The sequence below is a fragment of the Quercus suber genome, unplaced genomic scaffold, assembly GCF_002906115.3.
Source record: "Quercus suber isolate HL8 unplaced genomic scaffold, Cork oak 2.0 scaffold_77, whole genome shotgun sequence".
In the NCBI taxonomy this organism is placed as follows: Eukaryota; Viridiplantae; Streptophyta; class Magnoliopsida; order Fagales; family Fagaceae; genus Quercus; species Quercus suber.
Genome location: NW_027069542.1, coordinates 929152 through 943915, shown reverse-complemented (window position 1 = coordinate 943915; position 14764 = coordinate 929152). Strand labels below are relative to the sequence as shown.

Sequence of the window (14764 nt, the reverse complement as noted above, 5' to 3'; positions counted from 1 at the left end):
ATTATATATAGGGAAGAAATAAATTAATCAAATATTTTGTGACCAAGATAAAGCTTGTCTGGGGTGCACACACCAAAAAATAAAAACCCAAAATTAAATGAGAAAGTCTAACTAGAGGCATGACAACAATTCACAACATTTTAATAATACTTTTGTTTTTAGTTGTGGTGGTCTAATATTTTATTATTTTACATTAACCTATGAGAGACTAACACCACAACTATTATAAAAAAGAGTTTGAGATTTATATGTTTTTAATAAATTAGGATTTAGAATAGGTACTCTCAACTCAAACCTATCTTTTTCCATTCTTAAGTAAGTGCACCAAAATTGACCAAATTGGATTGAGTGGACCGAATAGGACCAAAGTGGACTGAAATGGCCCGAATAGACAGAATGGGATCTAATGAAATGAAATTAACCAAAAATGGACCAAATTAGATCAAATGGACCGAAATGAACCTAATAGGATTGAATGGGACCGAATGGACCAAAATGGACAAAATTGGACTGAAATGGATCTAAGTGGACCAAATAGACTAAAGTGGACCAAAATAGACCGAATAGGATCAAATGGACTGATGTGGACCAAAATGGACCAAATAAGATTGAATATACTAAAGTGGACTAAATGAAATGAAATGAAATACTATGCAGGTGTGACTTAACAAGAGCATATCAACCATAAAATGCTACACTTTAACTTTTTAAATATTAATAACGATAGTTCATGCATTGCACGATTTTGGTTATAAACTTATAAATATAATTTTTTATATATAATTTTAGAATCTAATATGATGTAAATAATTTTCAAAATTTCTCTGCCCATTAATAGAAGTATGCATAGAAAAATTTGAGTAACAACATGTCTTTCAAAATAATATTTAATGCTCACACTCGACTAAGTTAAGGATGTCAATTTTGCCACACTTCGCTTAACCCACCCATCTCCGCTTCACCCCGCATTGGTTTTCCCTTCCTTGCGAAGATGGTGGGACAGGGAGCCTTGTAGCACGCGGCAGGGCGAGGATGAGTTTAGACTTTTTAGACCAACCCCACCCTACCCCACCCCATCCTTGCCCAACCCCGCTTTGATAAGGGTTAAATTGTAAATTTTTCATACCCTAAAACTCTACTATTTAAACAAACATATCATCATCTTATTTTATTCTAACCAACGTGACTCTCTGCTTCTTTTTGTTCTCTAGCAAGATTGGAAATAAGGTACCAATTTTAACGTTTTTTTTTTTTCTTTATTAGAAACAAATTTATATAACATTGAATCATTGCTTTTGTATTATGAGATCTTTGTTTTTGTTGTGATATTACCTTGTTAAACACTTGGATAATATTATTCAATTTTTGCTAAATTTTTTTTTGATTTGATGGGATAAATTTATTTGCAATTTCAAGTATATTTTTATTAATGAAATAGGTTTTATTTTTTTAAAAAAAAATTGTAATAGTTATGGGCAAATTAATAAGAAGTAGAATTTTACGGAGTGAGGTGGGGCTTCGAGGGGCCCCAAGGGGTGGGGATGGGGCAATAAAATTTTTCCCGAGACAAGAATTACGTAAGACAAAACCATGCGGGGTGAGAGCGAATATCCCATATTTCGGCCCCATCCTGCCCCATTGCCATCCCTAAGCCAAGTAACTATAAATCTAACATACAACATAAACTAAACCAACATATAACCTTCTTCTTTCCCAGGAAAAAAAAAAAAAAAACTTGTGTAGCAAACTCTATTTGAGGCTTTGAATTTCAATTCGTCTTCTTTAATTTCTCCGTCTTACAAAAAACATATAAAAATGATTTTCTTAATGAGAAAATTAAAAACAGTTTGAAGTGATAGAAATTGTAAATTTATTTTTGAAGTTGTACTTGCTTCTTCACAATAATTTTTTTTTAATCTAACAATACTTCTAAACATTTGTAGGCCTCAATTTGCATAACAAATCTCTAGAATAATAACAAAGATGAAGATGATATTAAAACAAAGACAACAAACCTATCTACAACAAACAACGACATATCAATATGCATGTAAACTACATATTAAAGAAGGAAAAATAGATGTAGTAACAATCTAGCATAGATCAATCAAACATTACTTCTCAGCTCTCGATACTCTTCTCAAATCCTCCTCTCTTTTCAACATCAACATTGGATAATGCGATTGTTATGCAAAGTCAAATATTTTCTCAAACAATTTAATAAAAAAGAAGAAAATGTAGATAAGAAAAATGCAAATAATTGTACAACAAGAAAATTTTCCATGAAAAAAAGAGTTTATATTTATTCTTGATAATGAAATCTTTTTCAAGATAAATTTTCTCCTTAACAGACTATATATTGTTTGAGCTCTTATTTACAAATAGATCTAGTTAATATATACCTTAAGAGCATACATTAATCATTCATTTTAATAAACTTTTTATGAAAAATTGAAAAAACTATCTAAAAAGTGGATAGCTTTTTTATTTTTCTATAAAATATTTCTTAATATAATTTATTGACATAGGTTCTATCGACATTCGTTAGTAAAACCAAAACCCTTTACAAATTACAATGGCGAAGAATGTCCATCTATGCCCTGTCCAAACCATCAGCCCCAAAGCCCCCCAACAAATGATGAACTGAGAGGAGATTAGAATCAATAGATGCTTCATCCTCCTTTCAACTATAGCTTAAAGAAAGAAGAAAGATATGTGGAAGTCATAATGAAAGAAATGTGACTCATGTCACACATATCAAGATTAACATATTTAACGCAATTAAATATTGTGAGGTTGAGATATAAATATAATGCTTTAATTACCCGTTTAACTACAAAAGCAGATTCTTAAACGTGTGGAAAAGGATCACAAGAAAAATGCCTGTGTATCAAATAGATTTTGTCGTTTAGAGGCAAATAGATTTTGAGTTTGATGCTGATACGGCTGTTTCATTTGAAACATTTCAAATCCTAGAACATAGGTTGGATAATAACAAAAAAGTCATATATATATATATATATTAATAATATATTAATATATATATATATATATAATATAGGACAAAACTTAGGTACAGTACCTTAGGTGTTGTTTCTTAAATTTCCCTTTTAAGATTTAGTCACGTGACTACTAAGAAATATACTTCTATTCCATGATAAAAAATTCACATGGCAGAATCTTAAAAAGGAAACCTAAGGAACAGCACTTAAATACTATACCTAAGTCTTGCTTATATATATATATATATATATACACACACACACTAGTCTCTAAGCATGCGCTCACGCGCGTGCTCATTGACTCTTCTTTTTTTGGATAAAAGTTAATAATTTGCATCTATTATAATTTAGAAATATATAATTTGTTATTTGACATTTATAACTATTTTTAAATGAAGTTGCCCTTCATTAATGAGGGTATTTTTGAACTACAAAAGAGTCCAATTGAAAGAGGGAAATCCTAAAGTCTCCAATTAATATTAATCATCCATTTTTTGAAATATTTTATACGGAATTAAAAAATTTGTCAAAAAATTTGATTACTTTTTCTTTTCTTTTTTCATAAAAAATTTTCTAAAATAATTTACTATTGTGTGCCCTTAGGACACATATTAGTAAAATCCAAACTTAAATACCATTGTGTCTTTTTTTTTTCTTTTTTTTTTTTGAGAAATACTATTGTGTCTATTAAAATATTATCAAAAAAATGTAAAATCAAATAGGATAGAATTTGAAGGAAAAAAAATGTATGGTTGTATATTCTGTTAAAGACAAGTGATATAGACACAACATTTTCACAACAAATTTTCAGTAAGTTATTATTGATGTAGGGTCAAGATTTGTAGCCTAACCCCAAAAGATGTGGGATGTGAGCCCAACGAGCCCAATACAATGAATTTGTAGAGAATGGGTGAAAAAGCTGGGCTGTTTGTGAGTTAAATAACGATTAATAAAGATCTAAAAGATGAACAAAAACAAAAACACACTTGAAACTTAAATAAACTGATATCCGAGGAGATGAACTATTGTTTTTAAAAGCTTATACAATTGTTAGAGCTACAGTAAATTTTCTTTCTTCTTCCGTTTTTCTCTTTTCTGATCCCCCTCTTATGAGAGGCCTTTTACATTTATATAGTTTTCTTTCAGACCATCTCAATTGTACACTTGTTCTTCATCTAAGCATTCACTTGAGCATACGTCTCATCAGGTATCTTCTTTGGTTGTCCATGAGTGGTGGCAGCTGAGAATGCACTATTCAAAGGTCTTCTCCACATAAATGCAGCCAGAAAAGTTGCTGCAGTGCATTTAATGCAGTAGTAGCAGTTTTTCCTTTAGATATTTCTCTATTCTTATCAACTTTATACTTGCTTGAAGTTCATCTTTATTGTTAGAATTTCCTAGAAGGTCACCCAAATTGCCCAAGTATTTGCTTGACCGATATTCTATATATCCGAAAAGGATACACTCCTCGGATTATATTCCCCCCATCCTTTCCTTGTGATTCTCCACTCTGGGGTTTTTTTCCCAATAATTTATTCCTCCTCGGACATACTCTCATCTTCAAATAGGGCACAAAGCCGAATATACGAACTTGAGCTTTTATCCTCACAATTGGTCTAATTTGAAATATAACTGCTAAAATTACTTTTTTATCTACAAGTAATGAACATAACATTTTTCTTAAAACACTTATTGTTACTCTCTCCAAAAAAATGGATAAAAGTTAATTTTATCTTAAAAAATTAGTGTGATGATTTAACATTGTAACAATTTGTTGCGTCCTAGGAGTCTAATCGTCTAGGACTACTCAAATTAAATATGTAATTTAGTTTAGCAAAGCTTAAATACGTAATTTAGGTTTTTTTTTTTTTTTTTTTTTTAAGAAACAAATGTTTAATTTAGTTTAGCAAAGAGGTGGTTAAATAAAAAAATGAGAAGAAAGTCAGTTATAAAATTAAATGAAAAAAAAAAAAAAAAAAAAACTTAAACGTTTAAATTTGGAGTTTGGAGATTTGGTTTACACTTTACGCTTTACAGCTGACAAGCTCTATTCATAAACGGCTCGTTTCTGAACTTCCTAGGAAATGTAGAAAACTAAACCGTTTAAAACCCTAACCTAACCCGTTAACGCCATTGTTTCAACTCTCAAGCATGATTCATGAAGCCCCAATGCATACAAAATTCACCGATTCAAACCGAAGACCCTTAATACAAAATTAATAAACCTCTTTTTCTTTTTTGTGTTTCAAAGAAAATCGAACTCCTAAAAATGTCACACCTCACAATTTCAGCAAGAAAACAAGGTGAATACCAGTCCGATGATGGTGCTTCTGCCCCAAAGCAACCTCGTCTCAAGTTTGGAAAGTCCGCTGACGATACCGACAAAAAGGTACCACATTGTAGCTTTAATTCCTCATTGTGCTTAGCCCTAGTTTTCTTGTGCTTTACCCCGTAATTTTTTCTCTGTTTTACTTTATATTTTTAATGGGGTTTTAGTTTTAGAAGAAAACTAGTACTTTGAAAAAAAAAAATGGTCTTTGGGTCCCAAACATGTAAATTGACTGGTCCTATGATTTTGTGTTCCCAGTAGTTGTTTTTGTGTTTGTCTATTAGACAACAAATTAGAAGATGTTTAAACCTTGCAATATATTGTGCATAGGATATTTAGATTCTTTTGTTGGTCTAGCTATCAATCACCTCTCTTGGACCCCGCAAAATTGGGAGCTTTGTGCACTGGTACAACCTATTTTTGTTGTTGTTCTAGCTACAGTTTCTACAAATATCTGTCATTTGTAAAGTTTATGTTGGATTAAGGGAAGAAACTGAACTTACCTATTAAAAAAAATCTAAGGGAAGAAGCTGTGTTGAAAATTTGCAAGTGCACTTCATCTTGTAATCAGTATGCCAATATTTAATGTATAAGAATTTCGTTTTCCAAATTGGATATGATCCTAATTTAGATTTTTATTTTTAATTATATCTGTAATTTGTAAAGTCTGTGTTGGATTAAGGGAAGAGACTGGATATGTTTGTGTGTTCACTTCATATCGTAAATTAAAACACCAATATTTCACGTCTAAGAATTTTGTGTTCCTAATTGAATATAATACTAAGGGTCTTGTTAATGAGTGCCCTTAGGACATTTGTTAATAGACCATTTTAGGAAAGTTTTAATATCACTTTTATGAAAAATATAAAAAAGGCATCAAAAAAACCAGTTGTTTTTTTTTCCCCCATAAAAAGTTTCTAAAAACATTTCCTAAACCAATGCCCTTAANGGAAAAAAATTTTCAGTGTTTGATAACATTTTAAAAATGATATTTTCCTACAAAATTTTCACATTTTCTTAGCCATTTTCTCAGCATCCAAACAAATTTTGTTACAAAAAATTTCAAAATATACACTTAACACAACCAAAAATCAAAATAAAAACATTGAGGGAGAGGAAGAAAGAGTGAGATCGGAGGGAGAAAAAGTGACAGAGTGAGGGACAGAGAGATAGATCGGGAAAGAGAGAGATCAGAGTGGATGGAGGATTGCGATGGCCAGATCGGGTGGGTTTGAGGGTGGAGTGGAATGGGCTGGTAGTCGGTGGCAGCCATATCGACGATGTTAAGAAAGAGGGAGAACAAGATCGGTGTGTTGAGAACGAGCTCGGTCTTGGGTGGGTCGAGGACGAGATCGGTTTTGGGTGGATCAGTCTTGGGTGGTGACGGTCTACAATTGCAGCGCCTATGAGCTTCCAACGGCAACTATGGGTGCGATCTCGATGGTGCTGGGATGCGGTCTCGGTTTTGCTTCAGGCGACGCGATCTCGTTGGTGCTGAGGTGGGATGAGACTGGTGCGATTTGAGGTTGGGGCCGGTGCTGGGTGTGATGAGACCGCTATTTCTGGTGCGATCTCCTTGTTGTTTCTCTCTCTCTCTCTCTTCTATTTTCCTAGGATGGAAATCATTTGAAGGTAAAATAAAACCTGAAAATGAATTACAAGGGAGGCAGGGTATTTTACAATCAACGTGGAAAATGAATTCCGTTTGACCCAATTTTCTATAGCTACCAAACACAAAGACTTGTGTAAAATGATTTCCTAGAATCATTCGAAGGCAAAACAAACACAGCCTTAGTCACTATTTTTTTCCACAGCAAGCCCTGCACGTTGCCCTGACTAGTTATTTAAAAAACCAAAATCGCAAAGAAGATCTTATTACCCAACATAGAGGGTCCGCGTACCCAAAAAAGAAACAGAAAACAACAGCAACATTGGAGAGATATTTGACAAGATAAGTGGTAATTGCTTGGTTTAGCCTTTGGGACAATAACTAAACCGCATCGATTTGATGGGTCGAAGGACAAAAGCCAAAAGGTTCACTGTTTTTGTTTCGCAATTAATCAACGACTCACATGCAAGAATAGTACCCATCTCATCATGGCCCATTTCAGAAGTTTCCCGAAAGCTGAAATCCTCGTGTTTTTAGAGGGGAACAGATGGATATGAAGAAATGCACTCAGCAAGTTATTAATGTCACAGACAAACAAAGGAAACAAAAGGCAAACTTGAATATTTAGCTTTCTCTCTTAGGGAGACAATTTTGATATTTTTTTCTTCATGTTAATTAAATTTGGTAAGTTGCGAAGACATAAGTTTGGTTTGCAATATATTTGTGTGGCATTGAGAGCCCTCGAGAGCTAAGTGAATTGAGAACAGAAAAGTTGCAGGTTCCTTGTGCATGAACTCAACATAATATGCCCTACAGGCTACAACTCAGCCTAACAAATTAACAAAATCCTAATGCAAGTGGTTCTCTACCTATATTTCCTTCAAACAAAACAATTTTGTGCGAGAGATTAACAAAGAAAGAGACCTATAGGCTATAGCTATAGCAAAGAATGTCATAAAGTGTAAAGAAAGAGACCTGTAGCAAAGAATGCCATAAACAGTAAAGAAAGAGACCTAAAATATTGAATCTAGTGCTGATGATTAATATCACCTTACAAAACTAAAAGGACTTTCTTCACCTACTAAATCCATGTTGGATTTTAATTTGGAATAAAGTAATTCACACACTTGTTATGAAAGAGTAGGATTTGGTGGTCTCATTTTTTAATAATTAATATGTCAAAAAAAGTAAACAATTTACTAAATTAGAGCATCCACATCAGTCCGTGCAAAATTTTTTCCATTTTACAAGTTTAAAACTTACTTTTTCTATTTTACACATCTATTTTTACAAAACACCTACATCAGTTTGTCTATTATACACATTTATTCAAATAAAATATTCATTTTTTTAACCCAATGCTACAGTGTTACAGTTCCAGACAAAGTCATGCTACAGTACCAAGGAGAGAGAAAAAAACTATTAAAAAATGATATACACATGCTATAGTGCCCGTGTAAATTTACATGGGTACTGTAGCTCGTGGATAATTTTAGAAGATTTTGCAAGATTTTAAATGGACTGATGTGGGCTGTTTTTGAATAAAAATGTGTAAATTTGAGCATTTTTTCTTATTATACACACTTATACGCAGATTGATGTGAATGTTCTTACATGTTAAATTTGCCAAAGTTGTAAAATCGTAAATGGAAATCCTTACATTGGGAAAGTGAAAAATTGAAATAGTGGGAATGTTTTAATCCACCACGGTTATAATAACGAGACAAAATGTATTTTCATAAACTTATCTCCACTGTCTATTTTCTCTTAGTAAAAATTAGCAGCCAAAAAACCTAACCTTCGTTCATGATCACATCACATGTGTATCGTTCTTGGCTGATAACAGAAGAATAAAGTTCTTGCTTGTATTACACTGGAAATTCATCCAATCAATATATAGCCAATACATCCTTCAGAACCGTATTACCTCGAATTGGGGGTCAATATATAGCCAATACCCATGTAGTTGCAACCCTGACACTCTTAACTGATACCATGATTGAGATTTTGTTTTGCTTGTTTTTTAATGATGAAAATAATTGAGTTGACAGATTTTTATTAAAAAAAATTAAAATTATTTTGATATTTTACCAATGTAACATTTATAAATTAATACTCTATATGATAATAAATGTAATTGATGAATTCTTAAAACATAATAAATAAGCTCATAAAAAAGATAATAAATAAATATTAGAATAACTTTTTTGTAATTTGCAACATACTGATTTGTAAACATTAGAGCATAAAATTTGTAATATTTTTATCATCAATTTTTTATTATAAATCTTTATCTAAAGTTATTACGAATATCACTTTATTTATTACCTACGTTAAAAATTTATCTAAACAATTAGTCGTCCATATATAATATGTACGTAAGCACTAACATTGTACCAAGCAAGTCACCAGAAGTAGTACGCTACCAAATGTACATATACAAAAATGATGTTGAAAGTGATACTAGATAGAAATTAAGCACTAATACAACTGGAGGTTTTGTCCATTGTCCGCGTCTTTTCAATCAGTTAGAACCTTTCCATCCATAAAGGATGAATGACTTTTGGTAATATGATTGAAGCAATGCAAGCTCTAGCTACTTCGTCAATCAACCAAAAAGCATCACATACGTTACATACGTACGCGTACAAACAAGACAGAAGAGAGAGTTGAAAGAAACGAGAATTACTCATGAATAATTAACATCTACATTTGTAATAGTTCTTTCAAGGACACAAAGCGCATCACTGAGGAAAACCGGACACAAATCAACAATAAAATATCTTAAGTACAATAGTTGTCAACAAGTTATGGTCAAAACCACCACTATAGTACCCCTTAAATCTCTTCATTGATCATATTAGATAGTTCGAGTAGAAGTTATTTATATCATAACAAAATGAAGCCCATTCATCTTTGTCATACTTCCAATTTTATCTGATCATTGACGTTAGAGACCTAAACACAACTTCTTCACAAGGAATGGTAAGGCCCATGTCATGATTAAAGCCAAACTCGTCCTCAGCTCTTTGAAGCAGACTTTGGAACTCAGGGTGAGTCAACCATGAAATTGGAATTATGTATCTGCTTCTATTCTCTCCAACATAGACAGCAAAATGGCCTTTTGGCACATCATCAGGAAGCCCTTCTGCATCGTCCCCATTATTCTTCTTCCCAAAGCTTGAGCATCTCTTGAGAATTTGTTTCAAAGCTGCTGTTTGAGGTATTTTGTTTGATTTTTTGAGAGCCATTTTTGCTTTTTCAAAGCACTTTTTTCAAACCAAAAAAGAAAAACTTGTAAGGAAAGTAGTACGGTTTAAGGGACTACAAAGATGAAGGTTTGGTGAGAGAGGATTGGAGGGATGGATAGGTATTTATTGGGGGAGTTGGAAGGGAGGGCGAGAAACAAGGTCATGTGGAATGTGGGGGCAAAGAACAGACCACAAGTCCTTTTTGGGACCACTATGAACAAAGGCATACTACTTCCAACCCCACTGGGGCATGCCCTACCTTGTTGCGTCCTCTATTGACATTGTAGGACTTTTATCTGTAAGTCTATTTGAATATAAGTTATTATTATTGAAAATTGATTATTACTAAAAGTACTGTAACAAAATGATTTTTAAAGGTATGAATAGTGTCGTATGATCTATTTTTAATATTCTTTAATGTATGAACAGTACATGAACAATGTGTGAACAGTGCATATACTGTTCATGCACAATACTTTTTGTCCCTCTAAAGTAAATAACTAAAAAAAAAAAAAACTGAAAACACAAGGAACAAATCGCAACGCATCACGGAGCTGTATCCAAACTCTCACTATGTGTCTTTGCGTTTCTATGTGCTTATGTATGTGAACTGGAAGGAATAATTAATATGGAGAAATATGAATTATTGTATTTATACACACATTATTGATCTTTCAAACTTTGAAACTGCAATACTTAGGGAATTTAACTGTTTCTTATCCTTTTTAAACTTTTTTTTTTTAACTTTCGAAAGTTGATGAACCGTGATTCCGATATATATCTTATCTTCACTCTTAATTTGAAAAACTTACAAATTTGATTAAAGATGAATTAGGCATACAAACCATGCAGTATGCACAGGGTATGCGCTAATAGCGTTAGCCAGCTTAACCTACAAAGGTTTTGACACGTATTACTTCAAAAAGACAATGAGGCACAACTTTGTTATGCTGTGGAATCGAAAGTGCTCCAACTTCACGTTTTAAATTAGTAGTGGAGCCAGATTTTTTTTTTTTTTTTTTTTTTTTGGGGGGGTTAAATTGGACAAGGATTAAATTTGATTTGTTTTTTATAGACAGTATGACAATTTAGTGGTGATGTGCTACTGCCTCATGTCAACATAAAGTAATTTGGGTAGGGTACGAAATGCAGAGCTACCGGACCAACAAATTTTTTTAAAGGGTTAATTATCTATTTGATAACAAATAATATGTTGCTAAGCTTTGTTGAATTACTTTATGGAGAAATTATTCGGTCCTAGTGGTCTTTCACTCCTATAATAATGGAGGACCATTGGATATTACTTGGTGTTCTTCTATAAGGACTTTATTCTCTACTTTATAGCCGAGTTTTGACTCAATTCGACTATGGTATTTCTCTACTGGTCATTTAACGGATTCATTTAGATTTCCAATTTAATTAATATTATTTAAAATAATAAATAAAACAAGTCTTGCTACATAAGCCTACTTTTAAACATTTCCTAGTTCAAAAGTATGATTAAATTATTTATTTATTTTGATGGGTATATGTATGATTAAATTCTAACGAATTAAATTATTGGTTTCTTAATCCCATTGGTTTCTTAACTCCGATATGAGTTTTCTCCTATTTTAACTTCTCCATAGGATTTGATTGGAATTTTGAGAATTAGTGATTTAATTGCTTAAGGGACAAAGTTTTCTTTCAATCCGAGATGGAGGAATCTCCTCACTCATCAGGGGTGGTTTATAATTAATGACATCTGTATGTATTAAATCAAATGATTAATTAAATCATTTAATCAAGTTACATGACTATTAAGTATGTCATGTAACTAAAATTTCCCCGAAACCAATTTAGAGAAAGGAAAAAAAAATCCCTTTCTTAGGTAGTTAGCATTAAATTACACTTTGCATAATATTTATTGTTACTAATTATCACACTATTTAATAACCTTTAATTGGATTAATATTTTGAAAATTCCACAATTGTATTATATATTTTATTTGTTCTTACTATGGACACCTATTTTTGTATTAATAGGATTTTTTTTATTGTCTAATCCATGAACTTATGTTTTATAAATACTTTTAAATGAGATAATAATTAATTTCTAATCATTTTGATGTTTTGTAAAACACATAAAAAAAGTAATTAAGAAATTTACTTATTATGTGGTTGCCATGACATCATCATCACTTTGTTATCATGTCTTTTTTTTTTTTTTTTGTGAGAAGAATTATCACATTAATTTGTAAGCATTTTATAATAAAATTGATATAAAAAAAAATGTATCTTTCATTCAAAAATTAATTTATTTTGTTGTTGATATGACATCAATTATATTTATTAATACATTAGTTTTTTTTTTTTACAGTATTTTTTAATATTTACATGATATCACGTCTTTCGAGGAAGAATATATATAATTTTTTTTTTTATGGGAGAGGAAGAAAATATTGATATTGAAACAAAAAAAAAAAAAAAATTGTCTCACATTATGGTCTGCCACAAATCCATACAACTAGAAGGTGCCTAGAGGCATAATACTGAAGTTCCATGTTTTGGACCACCTGGAAGTTTAAAAGTTGCAAGTTGGAATGCGCCTCCTATCCATAAGCAAACCCTCGCACGTTCCTGGCAGAGCCATAATGTCTTGGTCGATCGAACTCGTCGTCCAACGATACTTGAACTACTTGCAGCCGCAATTCTGTTTTAATTTAACCAATACATCAAGTGTTTGTGATTAATTTAAGAATGATGTGTAGTGATAAATTACAATATTTTACCATATTTGTTAAAAATTAATGCCAAAATAACATTTATTTATTTGTTGTTAAAATAACACCGATCATATTTAATTATTGTCATATTAATTATTAAATATTTTTAATATAATTAATAAAAAATTAATCATTATTTTCCTAAATTTAAGCCAATGACAGACCCACATAGAGACCAGGGGGCCAAGGCCCTCCTCCAAGATGTAATTTACTAATATCTAAGAAAACTAGCTTTTGGTCCCTCTAAATGATTAAAATATTGGTGTGTGTATATATAAATATATATAAATAAATTAAGTCATAATCAAGTGTGTGTGTTTAACAGTTAGTTTATTTAAAAAAAAGTACTAATATATAATTTTATATATATACCATAAAACTTGTTTTATGGTATATATATAAAATTTTCTTTTGTACATAAAAAGAAAAGGTAAAAAAATAAGAATATTAAATATAAAAAGAATTCTTTAAATTATTTTAAATATAAAATATAATGATATAGTCAATGGACTCTAACTCAACTAGTACTTTTTCTGTTTTCCCTTTGCAAGTTTTATGTAGAAAGTAAGATTGTAGATTTAAAATCCACTAGATACGTGTGTAACTTACCAATAAAAAAAACATATACATTGTAAACATCTTACCAAAGCAATATGTCATAGTTCAATGTTATTTCTTTTAAAATGAACTTTATTTTGATAATAAATATCTTGTGGGTTTTTTTTTTCATATCTATTGTTTTAGATATAGAATAATTCAATATGTATAAGATTGAGAGATTAACCACAGCCCCNAGATATTAGAAAAGATCAAAAAAAAAAAAAAAAAAATAATAATAAAAAAATCTGGCTCCACTACTAATTTAAAACGTGAAGTTGGAGCACTTTCGATTCCACATCATAACAAAGTTGTGCCTCATTGTCTTTTTGAAGTAATACGTGTCAAAACCTTTGTAGGTTAAGCTGGCTAACGCTATCAGCGCATACCCTGTGCATACTGCATGGTTTGTATGCCTAATTCATCTTTAATCAAATTTGTAAGTTTTTCAAATTAAGAGTGAAGATAAGATATATATCGGAATCACGGTTCATCAACTTTCAAAAGTTAAAAAAAAAAGTTTAAAAAGGATAAGAAACAGTTAAATTCCCTAAGTATTGCAGTTTCAAAGTTTGAAAGATCAATAATGTGTGTATAAATACAATAATTCATATTTCTCCATATTAATTATTCCTTCCAGTTCACATACATAAGCACATAGACACGCAAATACATATAGTGAGTGTTTGGATAGGAGGGTTTGTTGCGGCACGTTTTGATCTTCACGTTTTCTCTTTTTTTTTTTTTTTTTTTTGGCCGGCATTTTTGACTTTGAGGGGACAAAATTCACTGTTCATGCACTGTTTATGTACTGTTTACGTACTGTTCACGCAATATTTAATATTAAAAATGGGTCCCACAACACTATTTACACATTTAAAAATTATTTTGCTACAGTGTTTTCAGCAACAATCAGTTTTCAGCAACTTTCAGCAACAATAAGTGCTATCCAAACGGACCCATAGTGAGAGTTTGGATACAACTCCGTGTTGCGTTGCGTTTTGTTCCTTGTGTTTTCAGTTTTTTTTTTTTTTTTAGTTATTTACTTTAGAGGGACAAAAAGTACTGTGCATGAACAGTATATGCACTATTCACGCATTGTTCATATACTATTCATACATTAAAGAATATTAAAAATAGATCACACGACACTGTTCATATATTTAAAAATCATTTTGTTACAGTACTTTTAGTAATAATCAATTTTCAAT

General features: G+C 31.3%; 1 protein-coding gene across 1 annotated transcript; it reads right to left on the bottom strand.

Moving 5' to 3' along the window:
- Positions 1-9667: 9667 nt before the first annotated feature.
- LOC111992024 (protein SMALL AUXIN UP-REGULATED RNA 12-like) lies at positions 9668-10279 on the bottom strand. Its single transcript, XM_024023829.2, has one exon. It carries the CDS (start codon positions 10189-10191, stop codon positions 9874-9876), a length of 318 nt encoding a protein of 105 aa, XP_023879597.1. The 5' UTR covers positions 10192-10279; the 3' UTR covers positions 9668-9873.
- Between the last annotated feature and the right edge of the window lie 4485 nt (positions 10280-14764).

Bases quoted from the DNA above. Each gene is read 5' to 3' on its own strand.
- LOC111992024 (XM_024023829.2), bottom strand. From the start codon at position 10,191: ATGGCTCTCAAAAAATCAAACAAAATACCTCAAACAGCAGCTTTGAAA.